The following is a 17,204-nucleotide window of genomic DNA, read 5'->3' on the forward strand; positions in this document are numbered from 1 at the left end:
GCAACATTATTCCTGGAATCAATGACACTGTCTTCGAAAAATCCTTTTAAAAGTCGCTTTGTTTTTTAATACATTGACTTTGTCGTGATTTTTCACAATTTCGCGGTTTATCTTAGATCAACATAGGTATATTCCCCACGTGCTAAACCAAGACAACCATAGCTGGTTAGATTTGAACGGTTAAAAAATTCGTTGAATTTAATTTTTGAACTTACAAATTGAACGTTCAAAAACTGATTTTGTGTTATGAGCAATTGAAATTCCTTTAAACGTTATTCAAATAAAACTTCCTGGATCTGGCATCGGTGGACGAACAATAAATCCTAAAATGAAGATGACAGAATCAGTAACCCAAATGTTTTGTTGTTTTTGGTTATGTCACAACACCCAAACAGTGAAGTGAAAAAGTGAGTAAAACGTTCCCTTAATGCTACGTTCTACTTAAACCCACTCATTTTAGTATTAACATAAATTCGCCGGCTTTACCCGATTGTTTTTGGCAAAGTTTCACTTCAAAAACATCCATTATCACGTATTGTAGAATTTTTAATAGAGCTGAAGACTTTTTTCATGTAATATCTTTTGCCTGCTGTTTATGTCGTTAAAAGGGCAATTAAAGCCAGTAGTGGACATTCTCCTGTTAATAAAATCTTGGTTTAGAGGCCTCCCTACGACGCTACTGGTTTTCATTAATTTAATTCAACGAGATGCATTTGATGTTTTGATATGATTTATTATGAACGCAAGTTAAAAATTTTACAAAACAATTGTACAATTTTAGAAACAGTCAGCAACTCTACACCATACTACATTGATTGTTCAAAAATAATTTAGTCAGACTAGATCCAATCAGTCAACAACAATCGATAACAAAATGGTATATTAAATATAATGTATTTCAATTAATAGATTTTAAAGCCTTATCCTAAATGACTATCGGTTTTGGCCACCTTACTTTATGTAGAAAACCCATTAAAATCACGTAAAGTAATAGAGAGGATGCAAATACCTCCAAAAGCTGTTCGGTGGTTTCGGATTGTTGCTCGTAGATTGTGGCGGCTGATTGTCTTCAGTTTTTGGAGGTGTTTCCACTAACTGATCTAAATAAACTAATAGAGCAGATCATATTCTGTCCATCTTAATAAGTCAGACCTACATACCTGCACTAACTAGCTCCGACTTCCTGAACAAGCGAACATTTGCTTTGATCTGAAAATCCTCTAAAATATCCTTCAGTGCGACCTTTAGCCGGTTATTTGAGCAGTATTCCAGTTTATTTTTCTCCTCTGCCTCTCTGCGCTCTCTTTCGGCGTTCTGGTACAGTTCACAGGCCTTGCCCGTGCCTAAGATTCCAATTTTTCTTAATGGATAAGTCACTAGATATATGTAGATATACAAACCTTTATCTATACAATACTGCAGGTAGTTTTTGCTTGCATGTCTCAATTTAGCCAGATAATCAGGCATAGCACTTTTTGCCACCCAGGTTGTTACTGAGGAGGGAATGTTTACGCCGGGATTATCAAAATACGTTAAACTAAATTCTATTCCTACAATCCCAAAAACGTGAAAATTTGCTATAGATTCAATGCCAGTGGTTGGTTTAAGACATACCAGGCTGATTGATCTTTTCATAGGGCTTGATGACCATGCACGACCAATACTCTTCCACTCTGTATTTGTCTGGGTATTTCGGAAAGCGCGGATAATCCGTAGTTTTGTTTATTATCACAATCGTCTGACTATCGTTGAATACTTTGTATCTTCGGTTGAATACATAGTCACGATTTACAAACAGTCTCTAGAATCGCAATTGCGGTTAAGGGGGAAAACATTGAAAGTGATAAGCAGAATGCGTTTCGTTTCTGAATGTCCTGCGAAAAATTGAGCTTCAAATTTTTGCCAGAAGTATTTTAAATCCATGACTGAAAATTTTTCAAAGGTTTATGTACTATTCGAGCAGGAAAATTGACTTAAAGGAAAATCCTGGCAAGCTTTTGCGTCTAAAATGTTATTTCATCTGAAGTTTAAGAATTTTCTGAATGCCCTGGAAAATTTTCAGCTTCAACTCTCAATCAGAAGCATTTTAAACCCGTGACCCAGCTATAAGTCCTACTACCCGTTCCAGCAAATTTTTGCACGAAATACTTACTGGCCATTGCATTTCCCAATATAAAATATCACTGTTTGAGTCAGCTTGTAGGTCTCTTTCGCCAATTTCCAACTGAATAGCAGTGGTGTCCCATTCCTTTCGATAATCAGTATCGACTTGGGTATTGAGGAAATCCTCCGCTGATACATCGTGGTAGGAGCCATACACTTTGTACTCAAATAAACCCTCGCCATGTGGACGTCGCCAGACCACCAGATCATCTTTTTCAATAAATGGCACCCAGTCGTCGTATGTTCTGTTGCTGACACCTCCAGTCCCACACTGGAAAACCGTACTTTCCTAAATCTAGACCGAATTCATGCATTGGCTGCGTCTAAACCTTGCAAATTCGTGTGTTGATTGCAGAGTGCTCTCCCTTGGAGCACGACAGGCACATAGTGGCTTCTTTCAGGACATTGACGTACTTAAGATCGTCTAGATGGGTTTGAAACTCTTCGTCAGCAATTCGTTTCTGTTCCCAGTCATACAGGGAGACTCCTGAAGAGTTTTCATGGGTTAGTTTGGACTTTATGGTAAAGGAACTTTGTTGTTGTTACCAAGTGCCCCAAGCACGAACTCCTTGCCACTTCTATTTATGCTAATCCTCAGGCGTTTGAGGAACTCCTTCAAAGCCTTCTCCTCCCACCATTTCGAGTATAGGCAAATCATCTGCTGGCCCCTTCGGACCCGATGAGCGAACACAAATTCAAACTGTTGGGCCCAAGTCTGCAAAGTCTTCTCAGGGCTTGTTTTGGAGAACAGCAGCCGCTTATAGGCTTTGGCTCTGTCCACAACCACCTCCAGCTTATCCTTCAGGTTCCGCAGGTTTTTTATGCCGGAAAACTGTCTTTTTATCACTAAACTGCAGTGCTGAATACCATTCTCACTGTAATTTTCCACTATCACATTTCGTAGGTTATGTTGCTGAGGAATGAAGTTGTTCGATATTCTGCGAGCGTACATTTTTTGTGTGCGTTTAGATGTTCACGCCAACGGAATGAACTAAATGGGGGTGATCCTGAAATAAATACTGAAAAATTTAAAATAAAATTACGAAATAAGCATGTCTATTTTTGAACTGGAATTTTGACAGGAAAAATCAACGCGCGCACAGCACCACATGATTGGTTATCTTGCCACGGCCACCACACAGTTGCCACTTCCTGGAGTTGAGTTGATTTTAACCAGGATTTTGAGCATTTGTGCATGAAATTTTCTGGAACTACTTCAGCGAACAATCGAATTGCTCTTTTCTATGCCTGGCTAGACACAGAGGAATTAATAAGTCGTCAAACTGATTTTAGTTCTGGCAGAAATTTGTTCTTAACAGTTTAACTAGCTCCAGAATACTATCGAAGTCTGGCAGCAAGCGGCAAATTTTCCAGGTGTCAAAGTTGACAGGATGTGAGGTTAAGAAATGTAAACAAACATTTAAAAAAATTAATTACCCTTAATTGATAAGTTATTTATAGATAAGTGATAAGAAGCAAAGAATGACTGTCGGGACGACTTTGCCGCTGTTAAAGGACCCCCAAATGCAATTTGGGGCCACAACATTTTTTGCGAAGCAACACAAAGGTGATACGTGCGGAAGCAATGGATTGCCGTTGACCCCAAATTCTATTATAATAGTTGGAAGGGCCCAGACTCTCAAAACTATTAACTGCCCCTATTTGTGCCAGTACTTGGACTTTATCCGGGGCAAACACGGTGGGTGGTTTCCTGTACAATGTAGTCAAATTGCGGCAAAATCTGATGTTTTCCAGAAAGGACAATCGTTGTTTCGCAATACTGCGGTACCCCTCTGGCCGAACTGATTGAAAAACGGCGGTTTGAACCCGAGGAAATTGTCCAAATTGCATATCAAATCCTAGAGGGGTTGAAAGTGCTGCATGGGAGGAAAATCGTTCATCGCACCTTAAGCAATGATAATATTCTTCTGCAAAGTAGTGGCGATGTTAAGTTGTTTAACTATGGCCTGTTTCATATGTCTAAGTTCGGATCTTTGGTCTCGTTTCCTGTGTTGTAAGTTGTTAATTTAGTTGAAATCTCTTATGCTGAAAAGCCGGATGTAGACTCCGTGGCGCAACGGTAGCGCGTCTGACTCCAGATCAGAAGGTTGCGTGTTCAAATCACGTCGGGGTCAGGAAAGACTTTTTGTTTTCACACTTTTGAAACTGGTTTTTTTTGCGGTATTTTTCAGAAATTTGCAAAGTATTTTTAATGTCTTAAATCCAAGGAAAAAAATTTGTTGAGTGTAAATTTGCTCAATGTTTTCTCCGAAGCGAAAAAAAATATCCTGCTGAAAATTATACCACAAGAACTACGCGGTGTCTAATCCTTCCTTCCCTGGGAGCAGTTCTGCTTTTTCAATTTCCATTTTGATTGAATTTTTTTAATTGTTCCAGCCAAGTGCTGTATACAGCCCCTGAGGTGTTTCTAAACGGCATAAATCGGCTAAGCTCGGACCCAAAATGCGACATCTGGTCGCTTGGAGTCTGTTTGGCCGAACTGGCCCTCAACAAAGTGCTGTGGAGTTCCTTAAAACTCGGCCAGAAAATCAGGAAAATTTTAAGCATGCTGCAGGTGAATGGGTCGATTCTTGAGAAAATCGCCAGAGAACACAACAGTTATGAACAGTATTTGGTGCGTAAGACTTCGAAAATCTGATGTTCTGGGCTTAGAAGTTACGTTTTTATAAATTTTAAAGGAAATGCCAGAAGATCTAAAGGAGATAATTGAGGAATGTTTGAATGTCCTGCCAAGCCACCGGCCCACCTGCGATTTACTGTTGAAAAAGCCCTGCTTCCAGCAATTTAAGGCAAAAGAGGGCGAAGGTTTCCGAAAAATTTGCCCACCCTTTGAGATCTTCACCATTCACGAGCTGTATCATTGGTGGCAATTGGCAGGCGGTGACGTGTTGCTTGAGCTGAAAAAACAAGGCCTGATCAGATCCAGCCCCCCCATTCTATCGCTACCCAGGTAGGGCTTTGCCGCATTGAATTCCCGGTGGATTTTGAATGCTTGTTCGTTTTGCCAGCTTGGTGTTAATCGAAGGAGTCGTTCTTGGGCAGGACCGCAACCCCGCAACGCTCTACGACCCGAGAATCGCGCAAATGCCTCTAGACGCGCTCTATCAGCGCTTTGCACACATTCCCTTTCCAGTGTTTTATCCATTAATTCACAGCAAATCGGAGATTATTGCTGATGCGGATCCTCCTCCTTATGATGCCACCGCTTTGCCGCTGGTAATCAAGGAAAAGGATCCGGAGTATCAGTTGCATCGGGTGATTTTGTTGCGGCGACTTTTGCACGTGGGTTTTTACAATTTGAAGCAACTTTGCACAACGCGGCCAGTTGCTGATGTTTTAGGGATATCCGTTCACAAAGGATTTCATTGTGGAACAATCCGCTAAAGATATTCCGCCGCTGTTGAGGGGCGAGATATGGGCAGCGCTGTTAAACATTCAGGCAGACTATGAAACAACTTATACTAGAATTGATAAGGTCACGCATACTACTACCGATCGCCAGGTGAGATCCAATCAGTTTCTCTGATTATCTTCAGTAATCGAGTTGATCAGATTGAGGTGGACATTCCAAGATGCCACCAATACAACGAACTGCTTTCTTCCGCCGACGGCCACAAGAAGCTGAAGCGCATTTTGAAGGCCTGGGTTTATCAGAACTCACAGTATGTTTACTGGCAAGGCCTCGATTCGCTTACGGCGCCATTTCTTTATTTGAACTTCAACGATGAAGGTGCGGGTTCTAATCGGTTTTTTAGTTCAGTAGTTGAGAACTTTGTGCGACTTTCCAGGTAAGGCTTTTGCCTGCCTATCGGCCTTTGTCCCGAAGTTTCTGCACAACTTCTTCCTCAAGGACAATTCGGTTGTTATTGAGGAATATTTGTGCAAGTTCTCCCAGCTGATCGCCTTCCATGACCCGGATTTGGCCAACCATCTACATGAGATCAATTTTTATCCACAACTGTTTGCCATTCCTTGGTTTCTCACACTGTTTTCGCGTAAGTTTTCAGTTCGAAAATCTAGTTCTATTTGTTGCGGGCATTTTCTCTTTTAAACCGACAGATTTTTCTTTCGTGTTGTATTACAGATTCGTAAATAGTGCTTTTATTTCACCATAAAGAACGAATTCTTTATCAAAAGGTATTCAAGAGCTACAGTTCTATAAACAAGAGCTTATACCATCTAGAGGGTGAATGTAATTACTACGACACACGTAGGCTCAACTGTACTGCTGTAAGAGAAAAATTCCTATTCCGTTCTCTAAATACGAGCCTTGGGACTAAGGGCATTCATTTTTTCACTTTGCGCGAAAAAGTGCGCATTTTCAGGCTCTATCCCTCTGTGATAACTAGAGCCTTATAGCTCAACCCGCTCTCTAAATATGAGCCAAAGACTAAAAGCGTTTTTCAAAACCCGCAGTAATCACAGATTTTTGCATTTAGCGCAAATACTAAAAACATTTCTACGTGTGTAGTCTAAAATTCGTTCTTTACTGATAAATCAAAGCGCTTTTTCTCAATCGCTAAATAGAAGCAGTGAGGAACTGCCGTCTCTTTAAAATACCCAAGAAAAGGGTTTTGCAAACTGAATCCGCCTCAACGATGTAGAACTTATGCTATGTGCTAATTGAGTTGTTTTGCAGATGTGTTTCCTTTGTACAAGATTCTGCATTTATGGGACCGATTGCTGTTGTGCGACTCTTCTTTCCCCATTCACATCGGATTGTCAGTGCTGACCCAACTTAGAGACCGATTGCTGACTTCTGGCTTTAATGAATGCATCCTGCTGTTCTCCGATCTTCCGGAAGTTGATATCGAAAAATGCGTGCTCCTTTCCACCAGCACTTATCAAAACACGCCCAGAAGCGTTACGAGCAGGGAACACGAAAATGGAAAGTTCCATAAAAAGGACGAGCTAGTGAGTAAAAGTTTCAATGGCTTCGAGCGGCTGGTTAATGATTTGTGCTCAAAAGGACATCGTGGGCTTGAAGCTGGAGGAGCTGAAGAAAGAGCGATGTCCACGAATCAGTGCCAATGATGTGGTGAATTTCGTCAGGAATCGGCCTAATGATGTGCTCTTAATCGACATTAGAAATCCCACAATGTACGCACGCAGTTTGGAACTACCGAACTCTTTGATGTATTTTCTCGGGTGTGTTAATGTTTGTTTTATTGCTTTTATAGGTATTCGAGATGCTCAGTGATGGGCAGCATCAACATTCCATTTTCTAGCGTGTCTTTTAGCGACAACATAATCGACAACATCGGGCTGCATAGCGCTGCTTTAAAATCAAAGGGCCACAAAGTGGTGGTAGTGATTGGGGATGCGGATACGGATCTTGAAACGGTAAGACTTAATGGAAAAACCTCCGGGTGTTTAAGGTTGATGTCCTTTTCCTTAAGAAGAATCATTTCTTGCTGAAAATGCTCACGTGATTCAAAAACACAGTTTTAAATAATTTGCAGGGTTTTCAATACTTAAACAAAAACCGATTTCAGTTCCCCACGTTCCTTCTTCAGTGCAACATCAGCAAAGTGTGCGTGTTACATGGGGGCTTCAACCGGCTTTTGTCTGTAACACCTACAGTTTTAACATCAAACAACGCGATGTGACGGGCGCAACTCTACCAGCAAGTAAAATGGTGCATAATTAAAGCTGTTTATTAATTGCTCGCATTTATTAACAACCAGTTGTTTAATTTTTTCTATGCCTTACCAGTTAACTTGCTCTTGATAATACCTTCGAGCTTAATGGAATCGGCTGCGAAGTTCCTAATCCCGTCCGAGAGCTTGTCCGTTGCCATTTTATCTTCATTCAAGAGCCATCTGAATTTGGCTTCGGAGAGCTCGAGGCGCTCCAATTGGGCATTTTTTGCGGATTCTGGACTCAGCTTACGTGGCAGCGCTTCTGTGCTGGCTTCCAATTCACCAAGGAGCTTCGGGCTGATGGTCAACAAGTCGCAACCGGCCAGAGCTTTGATTTCTCCTAGAGAAAAAAAATGGTTTGCATAAAAAAAAAGCAGTGCTACTGTATGATTACTACTGATTCCAGTGCCGTATGAAAGCGTCTAAACTCTCTCTTACCGGTATTTCTGAACGATGCTCCCATCACAACGGTTTTGTAGTTGAATTTCTTGTAGTAGTTGTAGATTTTCGCGACTGAAACCACGCCTGGATCTTCTTCTCCCGTGAAGCTCTTTTTGTCGGTATTTGCAACGTACCTAGATGGGGTTTTGTTGTTAAAATAATAGGACTGGGTGTTACACACTGGATAGAATCAAAGAATTGGTTCTTTTATATTGAAGTGTGTAATTTTTGGTCTTTTTCAAGCCTTCAAAGGTACATTGGTACATTCAAAACGCGTTCGACCATTAAGTCATCATCAGGTACTTCGGCAATCAATGCACAATTGATCAAGTTGAGGTGTCGGGAACTTCTGCGGTTGGATCGATGTGTGAACGACGGACTATTTTAGACAAATTTAAACCATTTTAGTCTATTGGTGCTGTTATTTTCTTTTAATTTATGAGTTTGAGGATGCTCAAAGGGATATCGATTGTGCATTGATTGATTATGGCCCTGATGATGACTTAATAGTCTAAAGCGCTAAGCCAAATGTACCTTTGAGGGCTTGAAAACAACCAACAATTACACACTCCAATACAAGAGGACCGATTCTTTGATTTTGTTGTTAAGTTTTTAAAAGTTGTTAAAGGCATTTTTTTGTACACATTGATATGGAACTCACCAATCCAGGATACGTCCAACAAAGGGCGAAATCAGAGTAACTCCAGCTTCAGCGCAAGCTACGGCCTGGGCAAAGTTGAACAGCAGAGTCAAGTTGCAGTGAATTCCATATTCCGACTCCAAAATCCTGGAAACCAAGGCGTTATTGAAGGCTGAAATTCTTAAGCTTTGGTTCTCAAAAGCGCCTACTTTGCAGCCTGGATTCCCTCCCAAGTTGAGGCCAATTTGATCAGAATTCTCTCCTTGTTGATGCCATTGTCCGCATACAATTGGATAATTTTGCGCGCTTTGCGCACGCTGGCTTCTGTATCGAAGGATAATCTAATTAAAAAAAAAACGAAGCTTTATTAGTGGAAAAGGTGCTAAAACAAAAAGGTGTGATCTCTGCAGACTACTTCAGTAGCACTCGATCAATTTGCGTAAAATCCCCGTTATCTGAAAGGTTAAGTGTCTCACTGATTCATCCAAGTACGAAAAGATATTATAAAACTTGAATATTGAAATTACACGAAATATGGAAGTTTTTAGCGGCCTCACCTTGCATCGACCTCTGTGGACACTCGTCCAGGCACAATTTTCAGAATTTCGATTCCAAACAGAACACACAAGGTGTCGATGGTGTTTTCCAGCTTCTCCTCAATGGTGGTTCCCAGTTTTTCGCCATACTTTACGGCCTTCTCAATCAGGGGCTTGTATTGGGGAATATTGGCGGCCTGCAAGATGAGGGAAGGATTGGTGGTGGCATCTGTGGGCTTGTAAGCCTTCATGGCTGAAAAAGCCGGAAAAATTCACTACAATGATTCCCATGCCCTAAGGCAATTGGTGTCTATTTTAAACCATTCGGGCCTCGCCTAGATACATATACTTGCTGTATCATGCTGTTGCTCATTAAATAATTAACGATATGCGAAGTCATTCACGAATGTTTGTGAGTACAATAAACGTCCAAAGGCCATGCGGGAAAACTATCTGAATGTCCAGAAAAACAACTATGAACACCTATATTTACCTTCAAAGTCCCCAGTATCAGCCACCACGGTGGTGAGCGCTTTTAGTTGGTCCAACGTGCTAGCCATCTTGCTTCTTTTGCACTGAGGCTCTGACATTCCGGGTTATCAAGATATATGTTAGTCTAGTAATTAGGCAGTGACTATCGAGAAGATTGCCTGTTTTCGATAACAAGCTACTAGAAGGGTTATCACGTTCACGATTTCACCTTCAGTTGACTTCAAGAATGTCCCACCGCATGTTCCACGTTGTTTGCGTGTGGGACGTTGTTTCCAATGCGCGGCGCGCCTTTTCAAAACCACCTGTTTATCTAGGATTTCACTGACTTTGGCCCCAAAACACTGTTGCATCTCACTGGACTTTGCAGTTTCACACTCATCACTTGCTGTTTAAACACTAGTCGGCCGCGGCTTTCAGATACCGAGTGTTCACTGAAATTTCCCTCAAAGGGCTGCGCTTGGCGGCTGAGCCCCATTTTCCACACTATCAAGCGCTTGAAACCAAAACGCCACACTAGTAATTTGTTAAACCGGTAAGTTCCACTAGCGGGTAGACAGTGGGTTATTTTAGCAACATTCTGATGATAATGGAATTTATTAACAATTAAAAAAACTGGAAACGGTTAACCTAACATAAATTTGACAAATTGTCAAAGCCGCGACAGAGAAAAAAAATTATTTTCATCGATGTGCACAATTTAAAATTGGCTCTTTTTTAAATACTAAACACTTTTCCACAAGGTTTCTCCCCAATTAAATTGAATAATTCTAGTTGTTCTGGAAAGCAATATTCTGTGCTCCAGAAACCTCTCAATCTCAGTGCAAAGCACAAAGAACATATCTGGGTAAAAAAAGAAGCCTTCCAATTCTGCCAAACCAGTTTGTTGGTTATGTGTCAATTTGCTGTCAGCATCTTTGTTTATTTTCGTTAAAACATGCTTTTATGTAATAGTATTATCTACAATTTATTTACAGCCAAATGATACTCTACTAGGCCAATACGGTTTATTTTAGACGCGCTAAGTTGCCCCATTCACAGTTATGGAGAAGTCACTTTGTACCCTGAACAGTATCAGCCAGCAACGAGGACACTTGAAAACTCCCAATGAGGAGCTTGTTATACATTATAGAATCAATTTCAAATACGTTTGCCTCTGCACGGCCTTCATCCCTCTTGGGGCCCTTTTGGTATGTCTTCTATCCGCTTATATCTTCCAATTTGACGATGTGCACGAAACACATTGCAAAGTGAGTGAAGGGCATTCATAAGTTGTGGAAAAATTGCTTAAATGGCTTTCTCTAAGGTTTTCAACATTGTGCCATCGATAAGTGCAGTGACCGGCATAAGCCCGCAGCGATATATCTGGCGCATTAGTGCAGCACTCCACATTGGACCAAGAGTTATTATATCTGCTGTGTACAATGCATATCAACTTAGCATGATCAACCCTTTAGCAGATCTTGAAGTAAGTAGCAATTTTCAGGGTGAAAATACGGTATAACCGGCCTTTTCATAGGTGAAATCCAGGGCACAACTTTGGTTAAATACTGCATATCTGCTCAACTTAATTGAGGCAGGGGCATTGTGTGGAGTATCATATATTTCAAATAGAGACAACTATCGTGAGTAAAAGCGCTTGAACTTAGCTCTCAACTTAACGCTTGGTGGTATTCTGTAGCGATTCATGAAAAGCTCTTCATAACATTTATGGTGAGCAGTTTGTCGCACATGGTGGCCTGCATTCGGGGCACTAAACTGGCAGCTGATTCCAGAAAGGATCTAGAGTCAATTAAAGCAGGTCTAAAGTACAAGCAAAACCTGTTAGTCTTGTCTCTGATTTCCACAGCTGGGTTGCTGATTTTCTTCATTCAGCATCGGTTCTTTTGCCTTAGAATGGGTACGTTGTTGCCTCAAAACTCCAGGCTGATTAGTAACGATGTTGTTTCAGCATTTAGCCTGTTTGCCCTGTGCGAATATGTTATTGCTGCGGCCAATATGGCCTTTCATGTGTCGGTTATTTCGGATTTTCCGACTGAGGAGCTGATGGTAGGCAAGTTTATTTCTACTGCTGGAAACACCCATAAGGTTGAATGAATCCATGATTTCTAGTAGTGGTTCATTGCGACAAAACTATACATTTTGTGATACTAATTGTTGATATTGTACTAGTCATTTACTTTGATGCATTTATTTTTATGTGGGGAAATTCTGAGTGTTATTGAAGATGTTTCGACACTCTATCACAATTTGAGAGATTCACGTGTTGAAACCATCTGCAAACTGCCTTGGAATGAGACCTGAAAACAATAGTTCTCCAAAGGAATATTGCATTTTCGTTACTATTTTATAGCTTTTAAGGCCAGTTATACTACGACCAAATTAAGCAGGATCTGATCTGAAAATACTCCCAAAAAACTTCCTTTGAGTACAAACTAAAGTTATAATTAATTATACGTGGAAGTGTTACTTTTCACAACACTCCACAATTTATGTCGTTATCTAAGTGTTTTACTACGTCTGTCTTCGGTTGTTTTAAGCGTATAACATTTCTTGAATTATCTTTCATAGCAATACTTATAGACATTAAGAACAATACGTAAAAAGGGACGATTGTACTTAAAACATACTTGTATGTACTTAAGTAATCGCCATTGTCGAGGCTCGAATCTCCATGCACTTTTTCCCAACTGGTTCAATTAAACGAATGGCTTTTGCACAAAATTTAAATTGGATGGACCATTTCCTATTTTAAATACAAGTTGTGTTTTGCACAAAACCCTGATGGTTTATAAATTATAAGGAATATTTAATATTGCGATCTCTTTGTAGGCGTCAATACTCAATTTTAAGACGAACAGTTTTAACTGTAGATTTACGAAGCACTGTTAAAATCTTCCAGTTTGGCAATATGATAAAATTAGTTGTTAAGTAGTAGTTTTAGTCGATTTTCCTGACGGAGTCCATGTAGTTTTCAAATAATTAATATTATTAGGTTGTAGTCAAGCAACTAGACTTTATAGCGAATCTCTTAATGTTAAATCTAACAATTAAGTAAGTATAAGCACTAAAGTGGAATGCCTTATTATTGAATTGCATATTTTCTCTTATTAGGAGCTTCCTTAGAATGATAATCAACTGCCTTTTTAGCAATAATTCGAATTGTATTTGCATATAAATATATATATTATAAAAGCCTTATCGATTATTTAATTTCCGTTTTCGGACAGTTTTTCTTTAGATGAATCCTTTTCAGTAGTTTAAGTGGACCATTTATAGAAGTGAATGTGCTGGCAAAATTGTATTAAAAGGAACGGATTCAAAGAAAAGTCAAATAAATCACAGAAATTAAGCTAAAATGTACTTACAGCTAGTATTATACATTGTTCTTGAATTTTTAAAATCCCGGAATAACTTTGCCTCGTTTACTGGCGGCCTTCAGCTTTTTAACTTTCTTCTGCTTCTTTTTCTTCTCAATGTTCTCAGTTCGTTTCGACTGCCTTTCGTTCTTTGCCTTTTCAACGTTATGTATTCGAGCGTCCCATTTCTTTTTGCTTGCTCTCACTTTTTGCTCCTTCTTTTTCACCGACTTTTTGAGCAGAATGGGGTCATCTTTGACTTTCTGTCCCTCTGCCTTGGCTAAGGCATTTTTCCAGGCAGCTTTTTCCTTGATTTGCACCACTTTGCTAATATCGCCCGTCTTTTCCATTTCCACCAGCTTAGTTTTCTCCTCTGCCATTTTTTCTAATAGCTTCTTAGGATCTTTTTCCTGCTTTTTCACCTTTTTCTTGCCAATATCCGCAAAGTCGATCTTCGAAAACACGATATTATTATCGGTATTGAACACTGGCTTTGTCTCCTTCACTTCTGCATTCTCGGCGTTCTCTTGCTTCAATGCTAATTTCGCATTCCGTTCCAGCTTTGACTGGGCATTTCGCACATCTTGTCTGTTCTTCTTTTTCATCCGTTTCTTCAGCCCCTTTTTCGCCAATTTGTCTTTATAACTTAGCTTCTTCTTGCTGACGATTGCTTTCAATCGAGACTCCAGCTCTTGCAGTGACTGTGCTCGGGTCTTCTTTACGGATAAACTCGGGATTTCCGCAGGATTTTCATCATTCTCTGCTTCTGCATCCAGATCTAAAGGGAATAAATGGAAAAACATGTGACCAAAATTCTGGTTTTTTGTCTTAGGGGCATTTACCTCGTCGTTCAGGAAGCGCTGATATTGCGAATAAGTTCATCACAAATCTGTTCTCTTCCAGTAGTAATTGTTGCACTTTTTTGTCGTCGAACTTGTTAATTTCCACCTTGGGGAGCTGCATTTTGCCTTTTAACATGGAAATATTTGGCTTCGAAAAATGCAAATTAACCACACATTAACCTAACATGTTCTCGACAACAATAAGCGATGTTGTCGGATTAGTAAGGCCGATTAGGCGGGGCACTTTGGGCGAGGTCAACTAGTGTGCTGTTTTTCCGCAGGTTTTTCGGGCCGAAAAACATATAAACTTTTAAAATTGAAATGGAAATGTAGTGAGGAAATTTTAGGTATTTCAAATATATTTCTTTATATTTTTGGAGATAACGTACTTTATCGCGCAGAAATTAAGTAGCAAGTTACTTAAAAATATATGTTTTATTTATTTGTGTTATTACAATCCTGTTAAATTTCATGTTATTTGTATAAAAACAGTATTTTGTTTAATGGCGGTTGAGTTTGAGGGTGTCAGTTTCCTTTTACCAAAATGTGGAAATACTGCAGGATTTTTTCACTTTTAAGCCCAAAATTAGCCAATTTTTTGGAGACGAACTGTTTATTTACAGTTTTGTTTCTTTTTCGCTACTTGAAACGCAATTTCAGCGGAATAATGACGTTTTTTAACTGTAAACTTTCAAACATTTATTTACAAAGTTGAGCGGGGGTTTTTGAATTAAAGTGTGTCTAAAGTTTTGAGGCAATTTTAGCTTTTACTTCATTAATTTGCTACTTGCCTTCATTTGGAAGATGCGGATCTTTGAAAGCAAGAGCACAAATGTATAAGAGATTCTATTTTAAGATCCATGTTTATTAAGCCGGAAGAATCTGGAATTCAGGGCAATTTTAAGAAAACTTTCATCATTTTTAGAGGAAAGCGTGGCCTGAAGATTGTGAAAAATTCCAGTGGCTACTTGGTTCAGCATGAAATATGCGAATTTTCGAAATCGAGAGCTCAGTTGGATAATATCTTCTATTTGGAGGTCAATGTTCATTAGGCCGGAAAAATATAGAATTTAAGGCGATTAAAAAGAAACTTCCAGAATTTTTAGAGGCGAGAGGGTTCTGAAGATTGTCAAAATTACCACTTACTACTTGCTTCGGTTTGGAAGATGCGAATTTTTGAAAGCGCGAGCGCCCTTGTGTAAGAGCTTCTATTGTAAGATCAAAGTATATTAGGCCGAAAAAAAGTAGCATTTAACGCGATGTTAACGAAACTTCTACAGTTTTTCCCGGTAAGGGCTTTCTGTTGATAGTGAAAATTGCTGGTTGCTATTTGATTTGGTTTGGAAGCTGTGAATTTTTAAAAGCGAGAGCACAGTTTAAGTCTATTTTAAGGGCAATGTATACTAAGTTGAAAAAAAAACAGGATTTCCGAAGACTTTTATAAAACTTTCAGGGTTAGTAGCATCAAGCATGTTCTAGACTCCGAAAATTTTCTGTGGCTCGTAGCGTAGTTTAGATGATGCAAATTTTTTTAAGCGATAGTGTATTTGAATAAGATCTAATCTATAACCAATGTTTACGTGGGAAGAAAAAAATCGGATTTTAGGAGATTTTAATGGAACTTCCCGAATGTTTAGAATCAAGTATTGTTTAGTCATGGAGAAAACTTCCATTGGCTACTTGCGTCGGTTTGGAAGATGCGAATTTTTAAAATCGAGAGCACAGTTGTGTAGGAGCTTTCATTTTAAGGCCAGGGTTTAATAAGTCGGAAAAAACAGGATTTCATAAAATTTTTATGAAACTTTCAGGAAGCGATAGTGCAGTTGACTAAGATCTATTCTATACCCAATGTTTACGTGGGAAGAAAAAAATCGGATTACAGGCGATTGTAATGAAACTTCCTGAATGTTTAGAATCAAGTATTGGTTAATCAGGGAGAATTTTCAGTGGCTACTTGCCTCGGCATGGAAGATGCGAATTTTTGAATGCTGAAAGCGAGAGCTCAGTTGGGTAAGACCTTCTATTTTGAGGTCAATGTTAATTAGGCCGGATAAATATGGCATTGAATGCGATTTTTAGGAGGCTTCCAGAATTTTTGGAGGCAAAGGTTTTCTGATGATTGTGAAAATTGTTAATTGCTACTTGCTTCAGTTTGGAAGCTAATAATTTTTAGAAGCGAGAGCGCAGTTGTGTAAGATCTTTCTATTTTATAACCAATGTTTACACGGCGAGAAAAAATCTGATTTCAAGGGATTTTAATGAAACTGTCTCCGTTTTTAGAATTGGGTATCGTTTGAACACGGAAAAAATGTTTCCAGTAGCTACTTGCTTCGATACGAAAGATGCGAATTTTTGAAAGCGAGATCGCAGTTGGGTATGAAGTTCTATTTTGAGACCATTTACTAGACTGAAACAATATAGAATTCAGAAAGATTTGAATTTTTGCGCGTTTTGTTAGTAATTTGGTTTATTTGCGTTTTGTAAATACTGGGTGTACAGACTAAACTATAGATGAGAAAACGCTCTCTTTGCCGAGCCATATGGTGTTGATATTTCAAGCTATTTTTGTGCCCTCTTTTATAATATTTATAATTTTTGGGCCTATAGATTGTGTATTTTTGTGTTAAAAACCTCTGCTTTGCTGAGGCCATTTGTCCACTCTTTTGCCTTCCACTTTTATTCTACTCGCGTATGTTTACAGAGTCACTTCGCACTACATACGCATATTAAGAACTTCTCAAACAAAAATGAAATGCATATTTTCCTTAGAATATCGCGCAACATCCAGTAAATTTTTGTTGCCTTTGGTGAGAATTGTTAATGCAAATTTTGTAATCGCGCGACTCGCGCTGCCTTGTGTACCTTTGAACTGTGTCAATGTTGTTCATCTTGCAACGAAAAATGGCTCAATTAGTTGCATAAGAATATTTCGGAGTATTCACATTCTGGCCTGAAAAATTGTTGAATATTCATTCATCATATTTGTCACAAAATGACCTTTTTTATTAGACCGTCAAGCTTAATTAATGCCTATTACATATAGGTAGCAGCTGATATACAGGGGGATTCAA

At 39.3% G+C, this 17,204-nt stretch overlaps 5 protein-coding genes and 1 non-coding gene across 12 annotated transcripts; 3 read left to right on the forward strand and 3 right to left on the reverse strand.

Annotated features, from left to right (window-relative positions):
* The first annotated feature begins 350 nt into the window (after nt 1–350).
* Nucleotides 351–7,867, forward strand: LOC109534996 (TBC domain-containing protein kinase-like protein). Of its 3 annotated transcripts, XM_019900801.2 has the most exons (14): nt 366–407; nt 3,246–3,571; nt 3,625–3,862; nt 3,919–4,177; nt 4,561–4,798; nt 4,863–5,134; nt 5,193–5,466; nt 5,525–5,686; nt 5,737–5,914; nt 5,973–6,179; nt 6,824–7,098; nt 7,154–7,284; nt 7,365–7,527; nt 7,680–7,867. In XM_019900801.2, the coding sequence occupies exons 3-14, from the start codon at nt 3,646–3,648 to the stop codon at nt 7,791–7,793; spliced, it is 2,490 nt and encodes an 829-aa protein (XP_019756360.1). In that variant the 5' UTR covers nt 366–407; nt 3,246–3,571; nt 3,625–3,645; the 3' UTR covers nt 7,794–7,867. The 3 variants fall into 3 exon arrangements, with proteins under 3 accessions (XP_019756363.1, XP_019756360.1, XP_019756362.1); XM_019900803.2 differs by lacking the exons at nt 366–407; nt 3,246–3,571 and having other exon boundaries at nt 3,578–3,862; XM_019900804.2 differs by lacking the exons at nt 3,246–3,571; nt 3,625–3,862; nt 3,919–4,177 and having other exon boundaries at nt 351–407.
* Nucleotides 713–3,238, reverse strand: LOC109535001 (stAR-related lipid transfer protein 7, mitochondrial). Its single transcript, XM_019900814.2, has 7 exons — nt 2,710–3,238; nt 2,493–2,650; nt 2,153–2,434; nt 1,615–1,801; nt 1,401–1,550; nt 1,161–1,343; nt 713–1,109 (listed from the first exon to the last, which is right to left on the reverse strand). The coding sequence occupies exons 1-7, from the start codon at nt 3,113–3,115 to the stop codon at nt 979–981; spliced, it is 1,497 nt and encodes a 498-aa protein (XP_019756373.1). The 5' UTR covers nt 3,116–3,238; the 3' UTR covers nt 713–978.
* On the forward strand, nt 4,227–4,298 carry Trnaw-cca. Its single transcript has one exon. It is a non-coding gene; the product is annotated as a tRNA-Trp (tRNA).
* Nucleotides 7,826–10,364, reverse strand: LOC109535002 (probable transaldolase). The gene is made up of 6 exons (XM_019900815.2): nt 9,937–10,364; nt 9,465–9,696; nt 9,117–9,248; nt 8,929–9,054; nt 8,265–8,401; nt 7,826–8,166 (listed from the first exon to the last, which is right to left on the reverse strand). Exons 1-6 carry the CDS (start codon nt 10,031–10,033, stop codon nt 7,886–7,888), a joined length of 1,005 nt encoding a protein of 334 aa, XP_019756374.1. The 5' UTR covers nt 10,034–10,364; the 3' UTR covers nt 7,826–7,885.
* Nucleotides 10,249–13,133, forward strand: LOC125502420 (post-GPI attachment to proteins factor 2-like). Of its 4 annotated transcripts, none has more exons than XM_048660475.1 (5): nt 10,249–10,467; nt 10,949–11,182; nt 11,239–11,400; nt 11,452–11,557; nt 11,614–13,133. In XM_048660475.1, exons 2-5 carry the CDS (start codon nt 10,976–10,978, stop codon nt 12,027–12,029), a joined length of 891 nt encoding a protein of 296 aa, XP_048516432.1. In that variant the 5' UTR covers nt 10,249–10,467; nt 10,949–10,975; the 3' UTR covers nt 12,030–13,133. The 4 variants fall into 4 exon arrangements, with proteins under 4 accessions (XP_048516432.1, XP_048516431.1, XP_048516433.1 ...); XM_048660474.1 differs by having other exon boundaries at nt 10,386–10,467; nt 10,910–11,182; XM_048660476.1 differs by lacking the exon at nt 10,249–10,467 and having other exon boundaries at nt 10,786–11,182; nt 11,614–11,832; nt 11,884–13,133.
* LOC109535003 (surfeit locus protein 6 homolog) lies at nt 12,108–14,351 on the reverse strand. Of its 2 annotated transcripts, XM_048660477.1 has the most exons (3): nt 14,134–14,351; nt 13,301–14,069; nt 12,108–12,232 (listed from the first exon to the last, which is right to left on the reverse strand). In XM_048660477.1, exons 1-2 carry the CDS (start codon nt 14,267–14,269, stop codon nt 13,330–13,332), a joined length of 876 nt encoding a protein of 291 aa, XP_048516434.1. In that variant the 5' UTR covers nt 14,270–14,351; the 3' UTR covers nt 12,108–12,232; nt 13,301–13,329. The 2 variants fall into 2 exon arrangements, with proteins under 2 accessions (XP_048516434.1, XP_019756375.1); XM_019900816.2 differs by lacking the exon at nt 12,108–12,232 and having other exon boundaries at nt 13,272–14,069.
* Between the last annotated feature and the right edge of the window lie 2,853 nt (nt 14,352–17,204).

The sequence above is a fragment of the Dendroctonus ponderosae genome, unplaced genomic scaffold, assembly GCF_020466585.1.
Source record: "Dendroctonus ponderosae isolate FM_Combo_2020 unplaced genomic scaffold, Dpon_F_20191213v2 Dpon_F_20191213_1, whole genome shotgun sequence".
NCBI classification, from domain to species: Eukaryota; Metazoa; Arthropoda; class Insecta; order Coleoptera; family Curculionidae; genus Dendroctonus; species Dendroctonus ponderosae.

What these genes read in the sequence shown, in the direction of transcription:
- LOC125502420 (XM_048660475.1), top strand. Translation starts at nt 10,976, where the DNA reads ATGGAGAAGTCACTTTGTACCCTGAACAGTATCAGCCAGCAACGAGGA. An exon ending in TGCACGAAACACATTGCAAA is followed by an intron (nt 11,183 to 11,238) that starts GTGAGTGAAGGG and finishes GCTTTCTCTAAG; the next exon opens with GTTTTCAACATTGTGCCATC. An exon ending in TTCAAATAGAGACAACTATC is followed by an intron (nt 11,558 to 11,613) that starts GTGAGTAAAAGC and finishes GGTATTCTGTAG; the next exon opens with CGATTCATGAAAAGCTCTTC.
- LOC109535003 (XM_048660477.1), bottom strand. Translation starts at nt 14,269, where the DNA reads ATGTTAAAAGGCAAAATGCAGCTCCCCAAGGTGGAAATTAACAAGTTC. An exon ending in AGCGCTTCCTGAACGACGAG is followed by an intron (nt 14,070 to 14,133) that starts GTAAATGCCCCT and finishes TATTCCCTTTAG; the next exon opens with ATCTGGATGCAGAAGCAGAG.
- LOC109535002 (XM_019900815.2), bottom strand. Translation starts at nt 10,033, where the DNA reads ATGTCAGAGCCTCAGTGCAAAAGAAGCAAGATGGCTAGCACGTTGGAC. An exon ending in TGATACTGGGGACTTTGAAG is followed by an intron (nt 9,697 to 9,936) that starts GTAAATATAGGT and finishes CGGCTTTTTCAG; the next exon opens with CCATGAAGGCTTACAAGCCC. An exon ending in TCCACAGAGGTCGATGCAAG is followed by an intron (nt 9,249 to 9,464) that starts GTGAGGCCGCTA and finishes TTTTTTAATTAG; the next exon opens with ATTATCCTTCGATACAGAAG.
- LOC109535001 (XM_019900814.2), bottom strand. Translation starts at nt 3,115, where the DNA reads ATGTACGCTCGCAGAATATCGAACAACTTCATTCCTCAGCAACATAAC. An exon ending in ATTGGGAAATGCAATGGCCA is followed by an intron (nt 1,802 to 2,152) that starts GTAAGTATTTCG and finishes TTGCGATTCTAG; the next exon opens with AGACTGTTTGTAAATCGTGA. An exon ending in TGAAAAGATCAATCAGCCTG is followed by an intron (nt 1,551 to 1,614) that starts GTATGTCTTAAA and finishes TTGGGATTGTAG; the next exon opens with GAATAGAATTTAGTTTAACG.
- LOC109534996 (XM_019900801.2), top strand. Translation starts at nt 3,646, where the DNA reads ATGACTGTCGGGACGACTTTGCCGCTGTTAAAGGACCCCCAAATGCAA. An exon ending in TCCATAAAAAGGACGAGCTA is followed by an intron (nt 7,099 to 7,153) that starts GTGAGTAAAAGT and finishes TGTGCTCAAAAG; the next exon opens with GACATCGTGGGCTTGAAGCT. An exon ending in GACATTAGAAATCCCACAAT is followed by an intron (nt 7,285 to 7,364) that starts GTACGCACGCAG and finishes TTGCTTTTATAG; the next exon opens with GTATTCGAGATGCTCAGTGA.